We start from the raw sequence: 24,216 nt of genomic DNA on the forward strand, positions 1-24,216 counted from the left end.
TTTATATGTTTGCCTTATAAATTTTCAAATAGTAGTTGTTTGCGTTGAAAGTTTTTTTTTTATGCTTGATAACGGCCCGATTTTTTTAAGTAGTTTGTGTGATTATAAAGTAATATCAGTTTATAATTTTATTAACCTATTAACAATACACATTCCCTATAAACTCCGCTACTTGAACTCATTAACTCTAGAAATATTAATATTTTTTTATACTAGTGAAGTACTTAATGGGTTACACCCCAAATTTTAGTATTATATTTCCTTTTACCTTTTTTCCCAAATAGAAGTTAATTTCACTTCTAATATGTGCCATAACATCCTATTAATTTTACACGGAAAAATCATCTTTGTTTTTCTTTGTGTTTTTCGAACTCGGGTGTACGAATATTGAAGAGTTATATCTATTTCAACAATTGCATAATTGAGGAGACATTGATTCTTCCATGACACAACTATAATATAACATATTTCGTTTGAATTATTTTTTTCAATTCAACACTAACTTTTATCTTACAATAATCTATTTTCCTAACATAGATTTCACCTCAAATACTTAAATAATTCTACGTTTCTCTTATTTTTGGCCCATTTTTCTAATTTTCCTAAGTGGGTATTTTTCAAATTGTGGTAAGTGTTTTATACCAAACATCAAGGTAAATCTCCTTTATTTTACTTTTTTCTCTGAATTAAATTTTAATATCTTATAATAATATATCATTGATTCGGTTACTACAATAACTGATAAAGGTGATCCGAATATCAGTTTCTTTCCATGATCCATCTCTCCATATTTCTCTTTATAATATTATGTTCTCGAGTTACTCTAGATATGCTGTGCTTGAATTATAATAAAGTCGGTTGTTAACGTACTATCATATTCTATCACAATATTTATCCTACATCATCAACAATAGAATTTATTTTATATTTTATTTTCTCAAATTATTAATTCAAATTTTCAATTATGTAATTTTATTTTATGAAATGAGCGAATAGAATTTAAAAAACTTTAAATGAAAAAGGAAAATTCCTCGCATATGTTAATAAAATAGATAAAATATATATTTAAAATAAAATTTGCGTTTATGATAAGTTAATATTTGACCAGCTTAGTTTGGGCTTAATTCATTTGGTCTCATATTGTTTTCAGGGCCTAAATTAAATAGGTAGCCCATGCAACGTATTCTATCGTATATTTTCTAATTATATATTTTATTAAAAAAAATGAAAACAACAGTCACTGCCATCCTATTTTATCATTTACATAATTTCATATATTATATTTTTGTTTTTTTAATAAAAATATTTGTATTTCTATCTTTCATGAAGATTACTTTTTAAAGTTTATTAAATGTAAATTTTATTTATGAAAAGATAATGTGCCTTATAATCGTACTCAACAGAACACATAGAGGTCACACATTTGTCCCAACAAAGAATTTTCTACATACACAATGACTCGAACTTAATACATGTTTAAGTAATATCAAGTTGTTTACCACTTGAACCAACCCTCTTTAGTTATGGAGTATAATTTTAAATATATTAAAATGATAAATGTAAAAGAATGTTATATATACTTCACATATATTTATATAATGAAATATATTAAAGAATTATAAATTAAAATTTTATTTATAAATAAAGCATAAATAATAATTTAATAATAAATTGTTATAACATACCATATCAACATAATTTTTTCATAAGCAGAATTTAAATGATAACACATATTTCACTTTAAAATTTTAAATAGAGATATAAAACACATGTTATGATTAGGTATGTTAATGGGTTGATTTTTACGGAGATTCATTTCATTTCAAATCCAACGAAACGAAAACGAGTCTCTCAACTTGCATGATATTTGTATATTGTATATAAATATATGTACATCATATATGATTATAAAAAAAAGTTGTTTAAATTGAACCCTTTATTTTCCCGCAATATTTTTATAAACATATATTACCTTTTTCTTATCAGGTTAATAAAAAAACGAACCCCTTTATTTTCCCGCAATATTTTATAAAATTATTCAATTAGCCAAATACCGTACTTTAAAAAGTTGGAAAAATTAAAGTTCACATATAATTTTTAATCGGTTTTAGCTTACTATATATCATTTTCATTATTAAACTATTCAAAATTTATTATCGAGTTACCCAAAATTATTATATGAATGTATCATATTATATAAAATAGAACATATTATATATTTTCAATCAATAATGATTTTTTCATATGTTTGATATTATATTATTTTTTATTATTCTAAAATGATTATAAGATAGTATATGCCTAAATATCCATAATTATTTAATAATAAACGTTTAAATATATTTGTATTGTTAGAATTAGGGATGACAACGGGATGGGTTTTTCGTCAACTTGACTCGAAAAATATATATACTCCACAAGAACCTAACGTGACCCGAAAATATATATCCTTCACCCTACCAAAACTATATATATCCTCTACTCGACTTGACCCAATATTTTAGAATATAAACCCAATCCGACCCGATATAAAATAAGGATTTAATTAAAAAAAATAGAGAGAGGGAGTATTATAACAAATATCCATAAATTTATTTGAAGAAATTACACTATTACCTTTGGGTCTGACCAAGTTGGAGTTTTTTCACTCTCCATTCGAACTCGACCTAGCCTAACTCGATCTTTATTTTTTTTAACAATTCTCTTTAATTACAAAAAATCACTTATTCGTGCCATTATGTTTGATATTAAAATTAACGAAAGCGGACTAAAATTAAAAATAGAAATTGGAATTCACAAGCAACACCATTTATCTCAATCAAAAAGTAGTAACCAAATAGGCCGTCACGGAAATCATAAATGATAGAGATATTTAAACGCCGCAAAACTTGTTAAATGGTACCATAAATTTACCCTACACGTTCTCATAATTAGAGGAAAAAGAAATTGTTTGTGAGCTGCACACTCATTTATTTGAATATTATATCATGTTTCTGTCATCTTAATGCCAACTAAAAATCAAAATTCAAGGATGGAACCGAATAGAAAGTTGTGAATTAGGATTAAATATCGGGAGAAATTAATTTGTTTAGTTTTAAAATGATTGGCACCTAATAAGAATTTAAATCGAAAATTTTTACGAGATTGTTGATTAAGATGTCACATAAAATAAAAACCGTGAATGATAAGATAAACATTATCCTACGTAACAAAAAATAAGTTATTTCAATAAATAATATTGTTTTAATAGATAATTTTAAAATTAATATATATAAGTGAAAAAAGGTTTTAATTTAAGCTGCATTTAAATTATCCAAAGTTTTAATGTTGATGATCAGTACCGTACATTTACCCTGCATCTGCATGGCCCCATAATTTAACCTGGGTCTCAAGGAAAGCTCTAGGTTGGCTAGGTATAACAACCGAGGAAGAAGGGCTGTTTTTAAATATATTTATTTCTTTTTTCTTTTCTACACTGTAAAGTTGCTTTTGTGAATTTACCAAACCTCTATTTTAGTTGAAATCGTCGCACAATGGTGTGTTTGACTTCAATGCCTTGCTTTGTCTCCATGGAATATATATATATATATATTGAAAGGGGTGCACTTTGTATAAATACAAAGATCGGCACGGCTATGAGTTTCATTAAAAAAAACTTCCTTATACTTAATTGGAGTAAAAAGGGTGTAACATGGACGTGCAAACATCAAGCGAGTACAAAAACAGGTTCAAACACAATCACAAGAAGAACCCTTGAACAACGAAAAACACATCCCTCCTGCACAAAATCCTCTCTGTCTTCTGCAGATTAAACAATTTAATTTGTCTCATTACACTATTAAGGTTTAAACCTTTAAATATAACTTATCATCTAATTAGATCAATTATAATCTATGTTTATTATCTTTAATTCACTGAACTCATTGAGTGCTCTCAATGATTACAGGAAATGATGTTCTCTCTTGAAGTATTGGGTTTGACACAGCTGCATCTACACAATGTGCGTACATTATCAATAGCTAAGAAATTTTTTGAATAAATACTACTCTATAATCACATCAGACTATTAAAAATATATACATCTTTAATTCATCTCCCAATCATCACTCACTTTTCAGGAACGAAAGGAACACCTAACCATTTTTTATTTTTAATATTGAAAATGACTTAGTTGCACGTGTCTCTATCATTTCAAATTAATTTTAAAATATTTTATATCAATCTCAAAACTATGACTCTTTATAAATTGATCCTTAAATTTTAAAGCATTCTATATCAATCATCAAATTATTCATATCATTCTATTATGATATTTTTGTTAATGAACGTTAACTCTACTAATTTTTTTTAAGGTCATGTCAGCTGAACTTGTGACCTTCAAAAAAAAAAAGTAATTTGCTTTTGAAGGTATAGAGAATTGAATCCGTGATCTTTTAAAAAAAATTATTTTTTAAGGTCCGAAGATTTTTTTAGAAGGTCGCATGTTTCTCATGACTTTAAAAAATAAATTAAAATTATTAATCAGTAGAGTTAATGGCACATTAATATAAGAATAAAAAATAGAACAATACTCTAATTGTTTGAGGATTGATATAGAACACTTTAATTTTTATGGATCAATTTATCATGAAGGAATTACTTCATCCATGATAGTCACTAATTATTTAGCATAAATGTTTGCGTCCGCCCAATATACAACAATACATAAATCAAAATGTACACTCTTATACCCAATCATAAATAATCATTAATCTTATCGTTTGTCCAATTAATTTTATGATGCACATTGTTTGACTTTCATAAACTTATTGTACACTTAGAAATTAATAATCTAATTTGGCCATGGATTTGCCTACCCTTCATGGCGCAATTATAATATTATAAAGAATTTTTTTTTTAAAAAAATTATTCCACAAATTTAATTGGTAAAAATATATGAAGGATAGAAGGCATGCAAGTTGAAGGCCAATTTACTTGTTCCAAGTCATCTAAGCTTTATGGATGTGGCAAATAGTATAATAGAATATAGTAATATACTTAGTATGGTCCTTCCAAAATATTAAATGCGGCTCCTCAATTAATTTCATGCATTATATAGTTAGGTAATTAGCCATCAAACTTTTAATCTTGCAAGTCCCACTATCTTCGATTATTTTTTTTCCTTATATAATAAATCACCCTCAAATAATTAATCAACCAACCATTCAAACGAGTTATTGATAATCTATTTTTATTTTCTAAAATTTTATAAATTCGTATCTAATATAAGCAGCCGTAAACTGTTGCCATCTCCGCCATATATAATCTTGTCTCACTGTCCATTCTATATTACCTATGTACCTAAAATATATGTAATTGTATTGGTTGAACGTTGTTGCTTTCTTGTTCAACCTCTGCTTTGTTGCATTTGCTCTAACCACCACCGCCACCACTTCACGAGTCTTCTCCGGTGAAATGGGACTGTCCGGGGCTGCCGGAATGGTTTACAAGCCGGTCGAGGAGATTGATCTTGGTCCTGCAAGCAATGAGTTTTACCTCAAAGCCAATGTTAAAGGTTTCAAATTTACATCAGCTTCCTCGTTCATACTTGCTATTTTTCTGATTTCAACTTCTCTTTCAACGAATTCTCCAGCTTTTGCTGAAAACGGCTTCCTTTGAACACAGATGAGAAAATTATTTCAACCGAAAACCTCATTGAATTGTTTAGTACTACTACCTGAAACTGAATCGACAATTCCTGAAAAATTTGCAGATACCTTTTGTTGCTTTACTTAAAACAGCAGTTGTTGACTTTGAGTTTTAAATATTCTGAATTTATTTCAAGCATGCAGCTGGTCTAATTTTAACTCATAATCATATGATTTACCTCATGACCACTCATTGTTACCTGGAGTAATTTTACCATATATTTTGTGTGCTTGGTGTAAAGCTCCTCGCATGGCTGGATTTCTGGTTAAGATATTTGCTTGGTTCCTGGAGACAAGGATCATTGGAACGTTGTTGTTATACATATTGAAGAGGAACAACCTCATTCACAAGGTACACACTTTTCAGCTTCATTTTCCTTCAAATTAAGATTTCCCAAACCTTTGCTTTTCGCCATTATTTTTGGTTAAAAAGTAGAGAATATCACAAACTAAGCTGCAAAGTAAAGAGGCGGCTAACATTTTCCTGGTACTTCTGTTCTGGCAAGAGACAATATCTGAAATTGTATCAGTGGTCACAGCTTTTACTAACACCCATGTGATGGCAATTTGGTAACTATTTCTTATGGTTCATTCATTCCAACAGTGAATTATTGGCCAATCGTTGAGATCTCAGAATGAATATTGCACAGGAAAAGAAACTAGTAATTTTGTTTGTTACCATTTTACATCTTGTTATTTCTCTTTACTTCGAATCAGAGCAGTTGACTAGAAACCAGACATTGATGCTTTGATTGATATACTGGTTAGGCTCTCTGCTAGAAACAGGTCCTTCATCATGACATATTTGGAATTTGCAAGCTTTATCTTTGCTCACAAAAAACAAATGATGCTTATTATGGAGTATGGACCATGACATTGTTGTTTCTCCTGTTTACTTTATTGTTTCTTACTGTGTATGTCTTCTTCCCCTTGAGCAGCTTGTTTCCAATGCGACGCTCGAGGAGTCACCAATGTTTGTTCCTTTGCATCCTTTTGTTGGTATGTATGTGCTGCATACTTTTCAATACGTACTTCTTTTCTTGAGTCTAATTTGATTGCATCAACACAGACCTTAAGGAGCAACAAGTCGAACAGATCGACTCTGATGCATCTCCATCGGAACGGGTTCAACAGGCAATAAATTGCCTTCCTTTAATCTCAAAGAAGTCACCAGATGATTTAAAACCCAAAAGCTTCCGACGATGGACGATAGCGGATTATTCAAGAGCCTACAGCTCTGGAGAAATAACTCCACTGAGGGTATCATTCTTGACTATTTTAGTGTACGCCATATTGTTTGTTTCCCATTTAAATGAGTGGTTACAATGTTACCTGAAAATTTTAAGATGTTCTAGCTATTTCTTACCCGATGACTTTTACTTTACCATGGTCATGGAAATCGATTTTCGATTATAAGGTTGCGGAGCAGTTTATAAACGCCGTGCGCGAATCTTCCACCGGTGCTTTGTCAATGTCCTTTTTCATTAACTATGATGCTGAAGATATCCTAAAACAAGCTTCAGAATCAACTCTTCGGTACAAAAGAGGTAAACCTTTTAGTCTAACTAAATCACAATTTACATATCCTAATGAGTTTTTCTACTGAGACGTTGTTGCGTTCTCCTGAAACATAAGGACATAACTCATAAACCTTCTCTATGGTACTCCAAACTTACCAAAAGTGAACCGTTTTCATGTATATTAATCAATTTCATCTGTATGTTTATATCGACCTGATCTTTCTCTTCTCCAGGGGATCAGAAATCGGCTCTAGATGGAGTCCCAATAGCTATCAAGGATGAAATAGATTGTTCTCCATATCCGACAACAGGTCTCATGATTTCTCCACTTGCCTTCCTTTACTAGTGTCGATTTTCATTCTTAATGTAATTATTAATTCGTCCTTACCTTACACTCGATTCTTCTAGGAGGTACAAAGTGGCTGCACAAGGTGAGACATTGCACCGGTGACGCATGCTGTGTTATGCGCCTCAGATCCTGTGGTGCCATAATTGTCGGAAAGACTAATATGCATGAGCTTGGAGCTGGGACAAGTGGGGATAAATCCTCACTATGGGTGAGGATTTTTTTTCCTATTGTTCATAAAAAAGCACAACCTTATCATGTAGACAATCAAATTCACTAATTTTAACACTTTTCTTAATCTTACCAAAGTTCTTTCCCTTAAAGATGGTGGCATGTTCATTTTTTAATGCTGCAGGACTACTAGAAATCCATATGATCCCAACAAAATCGCCGGCGGTTCCTCCAGTGGATCTGCTGCAGTAGTATCCGCAGGATTATGCCCTGTTGCACTTGGTGTGGATGGGGGAGGTAAATTTGTCTTCTTTCAAAGAAAAAAGAAACACAAAATACCGTGTGAATAAATTTAAAAGAGCATTCTCCTTCATATTCTATGGTTTCGTTGTAGGTTCTGTGCGGATGCCTGCATCCCTTTGCGGTGTTGTAGGGCTCAAACCGACTTTCGGACGCATACCTCATTTGGGGTGAGAAGTTAGTTTATGGTATATAATTCTATTGAGTTCCATTAGATGTAAGATTTAGACAATATATCAATAAATGCATATGTTGTTTCCAGTGTTCTTCCTTTGAACTGGACAGTGGGGATGGTCGGAATACTAGCAGGCACCTTAGAGGATGCATTGGTTGTGTAAGAATTCTCTCCGTTTCAATTACCAATGCATTTCCTTTACTTTTAAATGTTGTTTTGGTAGTTTTATATATGACTTGGATTAGTTTTCTGTTTTCAGCTATGCTGCCATCAGTGGCCAACTTCAATCATGTGAGCCAACAACTTTACCTGTAAGTGCCAGCTCTATAAGATCACTCCAATTTTCGGATATTTTTCGTTGTTCTAAATTCTGATCATTTGCAATTAAGATAAAGTTGATTTCGATACTAAATTTCGAATCTACCAGCCCAAATTACATGTTCCGCTGCTGAACTCGGCAAATCCAATATCAGACATCAAGTTTGCTAGATATGGAGAGGTTCGTGATGTAACGATACGATCAATTAGTTTAATTTCAGTTTTATCATCGATTAAAGCTTGAGAAGATGAGATTACTAAGTCCTGCAATTCTTTTTCTGAACCACTAATTGAGATAATTAGTGGTTCAATGACTGTAGCGATGAGATCAGAATATGCTGCTCCAATGCTCTGCACTTGCTTCGTGAGCACTACAAGTGGGAGGTATTAGCAATGGAAAACTAGCATATTTAAAAAAGTTATCAACATAACATTAGTGACTGCTCGCTAATCTGAAAGGTTTATTATTCACAAGACTGTAGAGGTTACTATACCGGAGATAGAGGCGATGCGGCTGGCACATTATCTGACCATTGGCTCCGAATGCACTGCTTCACTGAGTTCTTATCTGGAAAAGCTGTATGTTATGTTTCGGATTCAAGCTCGAATTATCTTCTTATGCTCACTCAAATCCTAACAATATAAACTCGATTAAATAGGGATTTTTCCAAGTTAGGATGGGATGCAAGAGTAGCGCTCAGGGTATACGGTGCTTTCGACAGCAATGAGTACATAAAGGCTCAAAAAATCAGGTAAGTTGTTGCCAATATTTACTTGTTAATTGATTTCTTTAAGTTGTCAACTCATTTGCGAAATGCAATCTATTTCAAGAATTAAAAATTTAATGTCAATTATGATTTTAGATTCTGCAAACTTGCTATACATATATGCAGGAACCGCCAGATGGAGATTCATAAGAATATATTTGCCAAGGCAGATGTCATTGTTGCTCCAACAACAGGGTAGATTCTTTTTAACTGCAACATCTTGCATCTATTTCAGTGACCTTTTTTTTCTCCAAGAATGTCCAAGAGAGTTTTTTCTTTTCTCGAAATAGTGTGACTGCATACACGATATTCGATGATGCTCTAAAGACCGGTGAGCTCGACTACATAAACGGAGGTATGAGTTTAGACAGAATTTCCAGTATGTATTTATGTTTAAACCCAGAAGCTTTTATCAGTAGGATAAGTCAATGAACAGGAGCTACGGCATAATGGAAGCTAACCATTTCATCGTCATTGCAGCTGCACTAGTTCGATATCAGATAGCAGGGAACTTCTTGGGACTACCTGCGGTGACCGTTCCCGTAAAAACTCGTTACTACTCGGTTCTCTTCATTAAATTCAGTCAAACTTGTTGCTACATTTATACTGATATCAGTTCTCTACTAATGACAGGTTGGTTATGATAAAGAAGGTTTGCCAATTGGCCTTCAATTCATAGGGAAGCCATGGTCTGAACCCACCTTAATGCACATAGCATTTTCTATGCAGGTAAGCCACTAATTTGAGTTTCCATATTCATTGCTAGTAAGCTAATACTTGGAAAACATTTATGGTTTCAGGCCTTGTGCATCTCACAGTATAGAAAGCCTGAAGTTTTCTACAATCTACTGAATAAAAACTGAGTGGAGAGCCACCGTGATCGTTCGGAGGCCGGAGGGTAACCGGTCATCGAGATTACTCCCTTTAGTATAGCTTCTTTCTCTTCTTCTATTGATGAACAACTGACTTGATCACTTACCATTGAATATTAGAGTACTCTGTATTTGCTTAATCATTTGGGAGCGCCATTGTTGAGTTGGATGTGTCAAAAATAATTAGCAGCTGAAATTGTGCATCGTGTCATTCATACTTTTAGATTCAGATTATATATATATATTAATAAAATAAATTGCTTGTTCTATGGTTATAATTAGACCAACTCTTCTTTTGAAAAGTAGCTACTACAGAATATTAATGAAGGTGGAGATGAGTAGTTAGGAATCAGGTGTAACTTTTTATGCATTTTAAATTTAGGATAAACAAATTATTTAATCATTGAATTGGGATGAATTATATTATGATTACTGAAAAGAAAATTATCAATTAGGTCCTTAACATTCCATTTTGGTTTCTATCAAGTTAGTTACTGGTTAAAAATTATTTTAGGTACTTAAATGAAAAATATAGTATACTTTAAGTATCTATTTTGATCAAAAATATTTTAGATACTTATTTTGATAAAATGATAACCTAAGTTATTTACTTAGGAGTTAATTGCATCATACATTCTCAAACTATGACTTTTTTCCTAAATTAGTCCAAAAACTTTTAAATATTCTAATTTTATCCCTAAACTATGACTATGATTCTAAATTAGTCCTCAAACTTTTGAACATTTCATTTTTATCCTCAACCTATGACATTCATTCTAAATTGGTCCCCAAACTTTTTGAACATTTCAATTTCATCCCAAACTATACATACATGCAGGCAGGCATACATGCATGCATGCATACATGCAGGCATGCATACATGCATGCATGCATACGTGCAGGCATGCATACATGCATGCATGCATACGTGCAGGCATGCATACATGCATGCATGCATACGTGCAGGCATGCATACATGCAGGCATGCATACGTGCAGGCATGCATACATGCAGGCATGCATACATACATGCATGCATACATATAGGCATACATACATACATGCATGCATACGTATATACATGCATGCATGCATACGTACATACATGCATACATGCATACGTACATACATACATACATGCATACGTACATACATGCATACATGCATACGTACATACATGCATACATGCATATGCATGCCTGCACGTATGCATGCATGCATGTATGCATGCCTGCACGTATGCATGCCTGCATGTATGCATGCCTGCACGTATGCATGCATGCATGTATGCATGCCTGCACGTATGCATGCATGCATGTATGCATGCCTGCACGTATGCATGCATGCATGTATGCATGCCTGCACGTATGCATGCATGCATACATGCAGGCATGCATACGTGCAGGCATGCATACATGCATGCATGCATACGTGCAGGCATGCATACATGCATGCATGCATACGTGCAGGCATGCATACATGCATGCATGCATACGTGCAGGCATGCATACATGCAGGCATGCATACGTGCAGGCATGCATACATGCAGGCATGCATACATACATGCATGCATACATATAGGCATACATACATACATGCATGCATACGTATATACATGCATGCATGCATACGTACATACATGCATACATGCATACGTACATACATACATACATGCATACGTACATACATGCATACATGCATACGTACATACATGCATACATGCATAAGTATATAAGTACATGCATGCATACATGCATAAGTATATAAGTACTTGCATGCATACACGCATACATGCATATGTACGTACGTACATACGTACGTACATACATACGAACGTACGTACATACATACTAATCACATCATTTGTTAATAAAAACGTTTGGCCAAGTTATATTGTTACATGTTTGAGAAAAAAATTAGTTTAAATTGTGCTTGAAACTAAATATATAATTGGATGACTTTGGGGATGAAACTGAAAGATTTAAAAGTTTGGGGACCAATTTAGAATGATGATCATAATTTGGGGATGATATCAGATTGTTCAAAAGTTTAAGGCCTAATTAAGAATGAAAATCATAGTTTGAGGATGAAATTAAAATATTCAAAAGTTTAAAGATCAATTTAAAATGAAAATTACAGTTTGGAGACGTATGATGCAATTAACTCTTTACTTTGGCAAAAAATTACTTTAAGTACTTAAATAAAAAGATGATATACTTTATCTGTGATACAAACTAATTAAATATTAATATTTTTATTAACGTATCAAATCATAAATTTAATGAAAGTTAATGATGGAATGATCATTTTGTTATAAATTAATAATGTTAGTTACTATAGGAGGAAAGTAGTTGAAGAAAAGAAGATAAAAAGCAGGCAGGGAAATGAGTGCCGCACCACCGCCCAAATCTCCATTGCTATGATCAGTCGGTCGGTGATTACCATATAAAAGCTAAAGACAATGGCGCCTTGTACCCTGTTCTGGACCGCCTACCATATCATTACTTATTCCTATCAAATCCTTTAGCTTTATTTTCGATAAGGTCTAAAGGAGATGTTATGGCCATTCTCATGCATCATCCATTGCTTGAATTGGCCACCGCGCATGCACCACCCTATGTTTTGGATTGGTTACCTTTAGCCTCCACTTCTTTTTGTTGAAAATTGTTGATACTAGTATCTTAGTAGTAACGATTATAGGTGATTTATTCTTTTGATTCGAGTAAAGAGTCGTAATCGATGATTTTATGATAATAAAATTATATTTAGAAGATAAATCGTGTCTTCTATCTTTAAATGAAGAGAAAATAGAAGAAGTGGAATTCCTTCTCTTTGTCTTTTATGAAGAGTTTTATACTAATTTTTAGTGTTAATATCATATTTAATGTTATGATAATTATTTATAGGCTGACAAGCTGAATAGATACAGTAGCCTGATAGCAGATTTAACTATGGTATATCATGTGAGTTTGTTAGAGATCATATAAAAAGTTATTATTGATAGAACGATGTGAGCCTCAGAAAAATTTAATCAATAAAAGATTTTTTTCAAAAATTTCGATTAAAGGAAGAAAAAAATGAAAATGTGATTCGCAAAACTAATTCAAAGAGGTATAATAAATATAAATCATCCCAAAACAAATTAGAATTTTCTTTTAAAACGAAAGATACACGACACAAAGAACGTTGTTTACTAGGAAAGGTTGTGGATCATGGAAAAAGTTGCTCCTCGTGAATTTTTTTAATAGTACGAGGTGATTATAAAATAATATTTATTTATAATTTTTTAACAATTGATAATGTGCGTACACTTTATAAATACAATTTCTCGAATCAAAGATTATAAAAAAATATTCTCTTTAATTATTGAGACCATTTAGTTAATTTTGTAGTAGAATACAAGTAATCCAATGATTATTATGTAAATAGACTAAATGTTACATTGAGTGGATAGCAATTAGTATGGAAGTCAACTTCACCATGGTAATATGGTAGAAACAACAGTCAAATTTAATTCTTAGTTGGTGACTGCAAGCGTTGTTTAAAGTAGACAGGTGTATACTTTAAAATATAGATCATTTTATTGATAATATTTATTTTATATAATTTTTTTATTAATATATATATTCGTATTTAAAAATATTTTTAAATCTATCACTATTTTTAGTCTTATACTTTGACAGAATTAATTTGGTTAAACTTTAAAATCCTTGAGGATCTAGAAGACTGTAACAACAACCTGCGCATACGATTCAATATTTGTATATATATATATATAGTGTAAGGACCCAGCAACAAGAGTAGTAATCGATTAGGGATTAGGTTGGATTCATTAAAAAACGAAATTGCAACTGCAATTATGAGGACCTCCGTACTGATGATGACCGATGACTAAGAATTCAACTCTGATCTGTTTCTATAGTGGATTATTACTCCTTCCAGTACCAAAACTATGAGTATATATTATTAGGCACAGTGAAGGCCTCAAAAACAACTTTGTCATCATCTCATCCATGATGATTAAAAAAAAGATTTCCAATCCGTTTAGAGAAACCAAATTCATAAGTGTACGGTGTTTTCCTAAAATGAAAAGCTAAAAACAGAAAAGTTGAGTTTAATTAGAATGGATAATACTACCATGGCAGATGGCACTTCCACGGACTATGTGATCGCCATCATTTCCCACTTTAGTGGTAGGTCCTAGCTCCTCTCCGACCATCTTGCCTACTTCACTAATTCCGATCCCAACTTGCAGGATTTGAAAAAATTGAAAAAGACAAGCCCCACTTCCATCATTCTTCCGTATCAAGTAGTACTTCCCTATGAGCTATAAAACCATGGAAGAAGAAGCAAGTCCCAACTCCCAAGTAGTAGAGAATATAAGAAATGGAGAAGAAGACGAAGGCGAAGAAAGGGTGGCTTGCGGTTGAGGTTGGACGACCGGAGGACGATGATGAACAAGGCTTTCAACGGTTCCCCATCCCCATATCTTACCTTTACCATCCACTTTTTCAGCAGCTACTGGACAAGGCTAGGGAAGTGTACGACTACGACACCACGGGGCCTCTAAAGCTGCCGTGCTCCGTCGACGATTTTCTCAGTATCAGGAGGCGCGTAGAGAAGGACTCCATCTCCCATCACCCATCACCATCAGTATCGGCATCATCCTCTCGCCTTGGCCTTCCACCCTTGCTGAAACATTTCATCTTCTAAATTCTATTCTTCTCACCCGCATACACTGGTTTTCCCCCTTCTTTTGTGAGGTGCATAGTTTCTCATGTTTTTCAACTTGTTGTGACATGTACAACATTTTCTTTTCTTTTTTAATAATATTATGAGATAATTTTGAGTTAGTATATGTTTAGAATATTTTTTAATCATTAATAATGTATATGTATCTTATAAATATAACTGTTCGAATCTAAGACATTTAGAAAAAAATAACATTCTCCTTAACTATTAAAGTTACTCAATTGATTCGTTTAAAGCTTTAAATTGAGTTATGCATCCACTTAAATACACAACTTCTAGTTTGTTGATACAAAGACATTGAAGAAGCATTTTATTTAACCCGTGTATTAATCGGCATCTGACACTCAAGTAATTTGCTCAATCTGGTTGGTGCAACCAGCTGAGGCAAAAACTAAGAGAAATTAGATCTAGAAGTTTAAGTAGGTAGCAAGGAGCGTGGCTACTTGATGAACAGAATAAACTGAGTTACGTACGTGTCCGAGTGACGAAGCTCATTTCAACCAAAACCCAAAAGGGTAAATTACACTTAATGTCGCTTAATTATGAGTTTGATAATAAACTTATCACTATTCTTCTAAGAATTACAAATAATTACTAGTTTAATTGAAATATTATTACAAACAAGTAATTGACTGTTAAATATTAGACGAGAATAATGGCATAGACTGATATAATAACAGTTTTAGCCTTTAATGGCTATCCCTTTTTCCCATATATATGGGGTAAGAGGAGGTAAGATAGTAGGCTACCTCCAACACCAGGTTGAGAGCAGCTTCCGTAAGAGACCTCCGAATTATGAAATGCCCTCCGTAAGACTCGATCCCACGTCCTCAAGGTTAAGAACCTTGTGCTCTACCAACTGAGCTGGAACTTGTATAATCTATTAATTGGATTTTAATTCTAAATAATTAATTAAATTTAACGTTTTATATTTACAAATTTTATTTTTAAATCTTTACTCTTCTTCCAAAAATATTATATTACTTCTTGTATAATAATAGTGTAATAATAACTTCTTGTTATTCTATGGTATACTGTAGTTATGTTGACTATTATTTTGATTTAATGAGTTTGTTTGGTTTGATGGTAAAAAAAATTTAAATTGATTGAATTTTTAAATATGTAAGATCAAATTTATTAAATTACTTAAGACCATGATGAAATTGATAAAATATATAAATTTTGAGGATTAAAATATTATTATATTTAATTACTTTAAACTATTATTTTAATATTATTAACTGTTTATAATAATATTCTGATTAGATAACTTGTTTATAATTTTTTTAAAAAAAATTTTTTTTGGCAGTTCTCTCAAAAAAATTATTAATTAGTTAGTGCTATTGGTATAGATAAGTACGGAAAAAGATACATTCTTTTTTCTCCACTTAGGATTAAGATGATATTTTAACGAGGTTTTTGAGGTAGTGTTTTTTTCAAAAAAAAAAAAAAAACGGAAAAAGAAGACAACTATGGAACCTAAAACAGTATGACGGTATGTTTCAATCAACTTCAGGTCTTAAATTTTTTTTATATATTTTAAAAAAACATATAATAAAATTGCAACTCTATTATTAAAGAAAATGGCATTTGATGCAACATGACGAGTAGTCTTTTTCTAGATGGACTTGAGTTTATCCTACTTGGAGTATCATTATTCATTTCTCAAATATATAAAGGTTGATTTCATATTTTATTTTAAATAAATCTCAACCAATTGTGTGGTGGTTCAACCAATTTTGGACTCTCATTTTTTAATTTCTAGATCCGTGGCTTCTTCCAACTCGGTCTCACTATTCTTCCTTCATTGGAAGGCATTAGCAATAAGAAGCCTGCATGACTCTAATAAGCCATGTAAATTAGGGTCAGAGATAGAATTAGAAGGGAAAACAATACTTCTTAAAAGTAACTTAATGTCTACATTCAAGTGTTCCACTACATGCATGCTAAATACAAATACATCAACTCCCTCCTCTTCCTCTTCCCCTTCCTTCCATCTCTACCTCACATCACAACGATATCTATACCGCTTAACCGAAATCCTGGTATATCCTTGAAAAACCGATAGAACCATTTGATTCTTCCCGAACATTCGATTTTATTGGATATTAACAACTTCAACTGGCTCTCCTTTCTCTGAGAAAGTACAGGAAGAGGAGAGGGAAGAAGGATAATTTCAACAACAATGTGGATTCCCACTACAAGATATGCTTATTACCACTCTTCATATAAGTGTGTCAATATAATATCTAAAAAGGAAAAAAGTTAACGGAGAAAACTTGTACCATATCTTCGAAATACAGTCTCTCCTTTGTAGGCTATATATTACCGAGCCTTTAACCATACATCTTCACCGGAAGCACAAGAATACAAACACAATGAGATAATCCTCATTGTTGTTTTGGAAACAACCTGCTCCACATGATAAACTGGCATAGAAACAATAGTTGAGTATTTGCAATTTATTCCAGTACCCCTTGGTGACCTAAACATGCATTTGCCTGCCAAATAAAAACACGAGACCAACCGGAGATGATGATTTGCAAGGCATTAAACAAGAAAGTAACTGCTAGAATTAATCCTAGATGCACCCCCAAACTTCAAGGGAAAGTGAGCAAACTAAGACTGCAAAGTTGAACCTAACATGGTGCTTTTAAGGATGAAGAGAGATGTAACAATTACATTACCAAAGTAAAAGCCAGGTATATAAACTACCTATCAAGCCATACTTAATCCATTTGACCTATACAAAGAAACTAAGCCAAAACATGAAAATCAAGAGATAATTGTTCAGCTAATTAAATGAATGATCGAATTCATTACACTATTAACTGAGCAAAACCTCGGTAGTCAATCAACGGACTGGAGTTCTCCAATAAACGAGATATACTCTAAAAGGATCTAACTCGTCAGACCATAACTATTTAGCGATTCGTAAGACGAATATGCCTGAACGATTAGAAGATAAAGCAAGATAGATAGTCTAACAAGAAGAAACTTATAGCAGTTGTAACCTTGAAGGCATGCAATTGAAAGTAAATAGAAAATGGAAACTCGTAGCACTATGTTAGCACAACATCAATTGAGTTGTTTGTTTAGCTATCACATCCCCCACCCTAAGACTACTAAAACAGAAAGAAAAAAAAATATAGAACCCAATATCATTTTTACTCTCATGCCAAATAACCATAATTGATGTCCATTGTTTATGAATTAAGTATATAGGATGAGTGCAATAAATGAAGCAAACAAAGAATAATATTCATTAGCTAAGGGGTATTTTGGGTGAAAAAATAGCAAACACGGCCGTAACAAATACCTTAGAGCAGATGAACATGTTGAGGCGTTGGAGAACCCAGTGAACACATTTGAGTAGGACTTGGTCAAATATGAAAAGTTGGCAATTGGAGGTAGAGCAGGCACCTGTTCACCTTTCTTCAAAAGGTCTTGCAAATCGAGTCTTTGCAGGGTCAAGACAACTCTCGATTCCTTCCACATGAAGGCAAGCAGACCATTTTGAATGACAAAAAGTGAGCCAGGCTTTGAGCCAGGATATCTAAAACCATATCCATTTGCAATACCTTCTCCCGTAAAAGCATGCTTCACATTGACAGGATGTGAATCTGCATCACTATCCCAGGGAAATGGGTCCGGTGAAGGATCATCAATATTTACAGTGAACATTGCAGAACCGTTTGGGTGCAGAACATAGTGGGTGCCTTCCAATATTTTAGTTGCAATGAGAAGCTGTTTTCCCTCTGTCTCTTCATAAGAGAGCAAAAGAAAGAACAGAGCTTTACCAGGCTTGTCTTCAGTCGGCCTTCCAGGAGGCCAACCGAATGTTCCTCCCCATAAACCAGCATACTCTTGGTCCTCCCTCGGAACCCGCATGGGCAGCTTGTAAAGAGCAAACCGTGTATCATGCATATTAGGCCAAGCTCGATAAAATGATAACTTCATTGTAGAGGCATGTAACGTCAGCCCTATAGTATCCCCTGAATTTAGAAATTCATGAAGCTGAGCATGCCTATTCTCACTACTAGAAGAATTGCATTTTGAAATAGCTCGACCACCGTTTACAGAACTAGGTTTCTGAAGAATTTTCTTAATGCTAGCTCTGAAGTACCTGCCTAGACTTTTCCTATTGTTTCTGTGTGTCTGATCATCATCTCCATTCAGAGAATTAGAAGAACTAGAACGGTCAAAGCTCTTTCTAATGTCACTGAGTTCCAACTGAATAGGACCAGCAGGCATTGCAGTACTTGCCTTCGAATCTGTGCAACCTAGTTCACTATCAAACTTAAACATCTGAAGAAGCAGTGATCTTCGCTGCAACATAAGCACCAAATCCTTTTGGAAGTTCTCTGCATTCTCCCTCAACCGAGGAAATAGAGGCCCACTTACAGAATCAGTAACCTTAAAACAAATTTGGCTAGTAACAGTCTCAAGCAACTTTCTTCTGTCACCAAAAGTTAACCGACTAAAAGGAACCATGGCCTCACTCTGTCCTGAGGATCTCAATAAACCACTATTTGATCTACAAACCTTTCTTGAAATCTCCTCATTGGAGTGATGAGCAAAGCTCTTACTATGGATTAGTTTACATCCATTCCTTTTTGCTTTAGGCTCAACCTCAAGCAAAAGCACGTTACAATTCCGCTCCACAGATTCCACTGAACCGGGATATAAATAGTCACATCCTTTCTCCCTACCATGAAGAAGAAATGTGGCGGAACCATCAAAATCACCAATAATTTCAAACACCGGTGCCCAAAGAATGGGGCCATCCTCAATTCCCAAGGGACCAAGCTCTTGTGGAATTATTCGACATCCAACAACAGAAACGAAACCAGGCATTACATACACTACATTGCCAAGCTCAGGATTCTGGTGAACCCAAAGGCCAAGCAATGGCTTTACTCTAACAAGGAAGCGGCAAAGCGCCTTGTAAGATACTACACCTTCCCTCCACTCCACGAGGTCCCTCGTAGGAACAATTGCAACTAAATCACATTGAGTGAGCCAAATCTTTTCAGAGGAAACAAGTGCACATAAACTTTTACAACATATACTCAGATTACATATGTCCTTTGGTGAAAGGGACCGAGGTATAATAGCAAACACATCATCAGGTAAAGCAAGAAAGAAGCTAGAACCACAAGTTTCTAGCACCATAGCAGCGTCTCAGTTATTTGTTCTTTGGAGATATCAAGATTTCCTTTTTAACCCACAAATTGAGATATAAATCAATATTCATGCAAAACCAACAATTCTGAATCTATAAATAAACAACCCCAAAAGAAATCAGAATTCAGAGAGCGCATGTTACCCAATACACCAACCAAATTCTCCCAGCTTCAAATCAGGCCTTGAACAGAAATGGGTTTTTGATTTCCCACTTATCCTAAAGCTGGAGAAGAAAATCAAAGTGGGTTTTCATTAAAATCCCCCAAAATAAAAAGAAGAGAGGCTTCCCTAACCTTTGCATCTACAACTCAAGAGACATAAGAAAGAAAAACAAAGCTTGGTTAACCAAAGTCCGTAGATTTATGAAGTTTAGAAGAAAGTATACAATTAAAGCAGCTTTGACACTTGTTTTCTTTCTTTCTTTTTGTTTTTTCAGATTGGGGGAGGTAATTGTGGTTGGGCCAGAACGCCAACCAATGTTGAAAATTTGATTTCACAGTCCAATTATTGTCAAGTTTGGATTGGAATGTAAAACATTGACTACTGACTCATTCATTGGACCGTGATTTTTCTGTTCATAGTAAGTATGGTGGTTATCGGATGACAAAGATTGATTCTTTTTTATATAAAAATTATATTTTCCCCCTATACGTGTGATGTCTGTAGATACGGTACGTGGCAAATATTGCCGACGTTTAATATGAAGGGCTAGTTTTATATTAAATTTTAAAACATATTGAGCCGTTTACTTAGGGATAGGCATGGGATTCGAATTTAACGGGTTTAGATCTGACTAATCCGATCGGATTGGGTTTTATTTTTAAATTTTAGGTTCGGTCAGGTCAGGTCGAGTTTTTTAAAATATGATGTTCGGGTTTAGGATGAAAAATATTCGATCCGACCTAAAAAAAATTATAATTTTACTTTATATATTTAGGAATAATTATAATAATACTCATATATATATTTTTTCAATTAAGTCATTATTTTTATTGAATAAAAATAATATTTTATTATTTTGGGTTGGGTTTTAAGTTATATATCGGATAAGGTTCGGATCGGGTAAAATCTTATTTTGGTCGGGTCGGGTCGGGTCGGGTCTCGGGTGAAAGATTCCTTGATCTCGGGTCGGGTCGGATAGACCAAAAACCCGACCCATGCCATTGTAACACCACAACCCGTATCCAACCCGGATACAAATCCGATGTGTCATATTGACTTTTCAAAACGTTTACTTTTACAAGATAGTTGAAAATTCAAACTTTCATTAAAATAAAACTGAAATAATTTACATAAATAAAATAAAAAAGGTTTACAAAACTGATCAAAGCATTTTTTATTTAAACTTTTATTTACATACCAACAAAATAACATATAAACAAAGTACATACAACTTAAATCAATTCTAATATGATCTTCAGTTGATAAATATTGTCTTGTCGGCTTGTCCTAGCTTGGATCTTCGTGTTTCTTTGAACCTACGTGTGAAACACTCACACGCTAAGTCACAGACTTAGTGAGACATATAATACAATAGTGCAATAGTAAAATCGTGAAGTATGCAATCATATACTATCATAGTGTACAAGAATCATCATATATCTACTCAATAAGAACATACATAGTCATGTATTTAACCAATAATAACATATCACCTTAGGCAATATTATTTAATGTTATATCTTTTATTAGCCCGTGGTACATTATTGAGAACTTAACGTATATGAGTGCATTGAGGTTGTGCACAAATGCTGTCATCACAGCTAATATAAATTATACTGAAGTGTCGCGTAGAATTTGCATTGAAGTGCCACATAGAAATGTCCTAAAGGACCACATAGTATTGTCCCGAATGACCGCGTAGAAATGTCCCGAAGGACAACGTAGAATTGTCCTGAAGGACCGCGTAGAACCCTCGACTCTTGGCATGTCAATTATACCCTCAACTCTCATATCACATACTATGGGATTTACCATTTATATCATTTATTATATCTTATTTCACATAGACAAGTAATCACATAGGTCAAGTCACATGGCTTATATCACATGTTCATGTAATCAAGTAGATCATATCACATAACTTATATCTTGTTCTCATATATTCACATAAGTCATGTATAACAATGCATATAACACATAAACATATACTTACTCATGTACACATAATAATCATATCAATAACATGCTTGTATTCATGGAATCATGCAATCAAACATTGCAAATAAACTCATCGCAAGTCTTATTTCCATAAAACATCATATACAAAATAACATGCACTCACCTTAGCCTCACTTAGTCCAAACACAACTCTTAATTATCACTTGATCAATCTTATATCATTGACTCGTCGATACTTGCTTTCGCTCGATATCTACACAATAATATGATCGATATGAATATCTTAATTCGAATCACTATTAATCAATCCTTGATAACATAAGCTAAACGAAGCACTAAATTCCCAATTTAAATCTGAATAGTATCGTACCCAAGGTACAATACCAATACTTCTTATTGATAGTATCGATGCTATAATTTAGTATCGATATCTATTCTCGGTTTTGGAATTTCATCCCTAAAAATGGTACCGATACTTGTATATTGGTATTGATACCCTTAGTACCGATGCTACTACTTCAGTATTGATACTCTTTGAATAATTTACCAACTTTTAGCTTATGATATCGATATTGTTCATTCAATATCGATATCCAAACCCAAATATTATCTATTTTCACTCTGAAGTATCGGTATTGTTCATCCAGTACCGATACCCCTTACCTTGAACTTCTTCCTTTTAACCCGAAAATTTACCAATACTTACTTAAACCCCACTTTTTAAACTCCTTTCATGTCATTAAACTTAATTTCACCTATTCAAATAAACTTATATCAATTTACTCATCCTAACTTTCAATATCTAACTAGAATACTTGAAAAACAAAATCATACCAAATAGTCAACTTGGTTATAAATCCTTTATAACTTCATAAATCTCTTATTCTAATGGATAACAAGTCAAATATCACTTTAAAATTTATTTACTTACTCTTTCTCAACAATTCACTTAAAACCCTTTATATTCAATCTCTCATAACTTGTAAATCCTTTGGTTTTTACCTCTCTTTAAACTTCCTTAAGCTTTCCTAATACCTCAAGAATCAAACCACATTTAAATTGCAAGAAATAACCAACTAGAAGAATCCTTACCTTTGTTATGGAGTCACGGTTGGTGAGGAAGAAAGGATAAAATTTTCTAGAGTTATCTGATTTTCCTTCTCCCCTATACCACGTGGTTATATAAAACAACAACAATGAATTTTTAATTATTTCCTTGACTAATGACCAATATGCCTACTAACTTTCCTTCTTTACTATTCAATCCTACACAAAGATATTTCAAATAAGTCCATAAACTTTTTAATTTATCTAATTTGATCACGAAATTTTAAAATCTTACAATTTGATCATTAACCCGATGTTTGGGATGTTACACCCATCCCTATGTTTACTTAAATATCACTCCATCAAGCTTGAATTAGCATTTTTTTAAAATTAATTTTCCGATTAATATTTATTTTGGTATGTGAAATAAAGGCGTATTTTGTCAATGCCGTCTTTGAAGCGCGTTCTATCAGCAGCGCTTTTGAAGTGTGTTCTATTAATAACGCTTTTGAAAAGTGTTCTATCAGCAACACCTTTGAAAATGATGCAATCACATTACATGCATTTGATTACAAGATTTATTGAGCATTAAAATCGATGAGATTTTATTAAAGTCATGTCAGTGAGATTCAAGCACCATTAACTTATCCGAGATTTTCTCAAGAAAGTTTTGGCATAGAACAATCCAATTATCAACACAACACGTCAATCGATAGTCGAAGTAAAACATCCTCTAGAACGATTGTTCATTCCCTACATGAAGGATGAAAAGTATGTATTTCTAATCTCTACCTCTCAATGTATGCATAAATAAATGTTAACCGTAGTTTACAATCTCTGAGTACTTAAGAAACATACTCAAATTTGACTTGAATTTTTTTTAATAAGTGTTATTTAAACAAGGCTTAATACTTAAAAAAGTGTTTAAATTATACTTTTTTGCCCATATAGGTG

The 24,216-nt window shown here is 33.1% G+C and overlaps 2 protein-coding genes and 1 pseudogene across 2 annotated transcripts; 2 read left to right on the plus strand and 1 right to left on the minus strand.

Annotated features, from left to right (window-relative positions):
• Nucleotides 1-5,350: 5,350 nt before the first annotated feature.
• Nucleotides 5,351-10,420, plus strand: LOC120184648 (annotated as a pseudogene).
• Nucleotides 10,421-14,391: 3,971 nt separating this feature from the next.
• LOC120184631 (indole-3-acetic acid-induced protein ARG7-like) lies at nt 14,392-14,928 on the plus strand. Its single transcript, XM_039189047.1, has one exon. The coding sequence runs from the start codon at nt 14,542-14,544 to the stop codon at nt 14,866-14,868; it is 327 nt and encodes a 108-aa protein (XP_039044978.1). The 5' UTR covers nt 14,392-14,541; the 3' UTR covers nt 14,869-14,928.
• A 1,935-nt stretch (nt 14,929-16,863) lies between these two features.
• On the minus strand, nt 16,864-20,475 carry LOC120184664 (F-box protein At5g39450-like). Its single transcript, XM_039189075.1, has 2 exons — nt 18,227-20,475; nt 16,864-17,408 (listed from the first exon to the last, which is right to left on the minus strand). The coding sequence occupies exons 1-2, from the start codon at nt 20,080-20,082 to the stop codon at nt 17,393-17,395; spliced, it is 1,872 nt and encodes a 623-aa protein (XP_039045006.1). The 5' UTR covers nt 20,083-20,475; the 3' UTR covers nt 16,864-17,392.
• Nucleotides 20,476-24,216: the final 3,741 nt, after the last annotated feature.

Source organism: Hibiscus syriacus, unplaced genomic scaffold (assembly GCF_006381635.1).
Source record: "Hibiscus syriacus cultivar Baekdansim isolate YM2019G1 unplaced genomic scaffold, ASM638163v2 tig00112925_pilon, whole genome shotgun sequence".
Lineage (NCBI taxonomy): Eukaryota > Viridiplantae > Streptophyta > Magnoliopsida > Malvales > Malvaceae > Hibiscus > Hibiscus syriacus.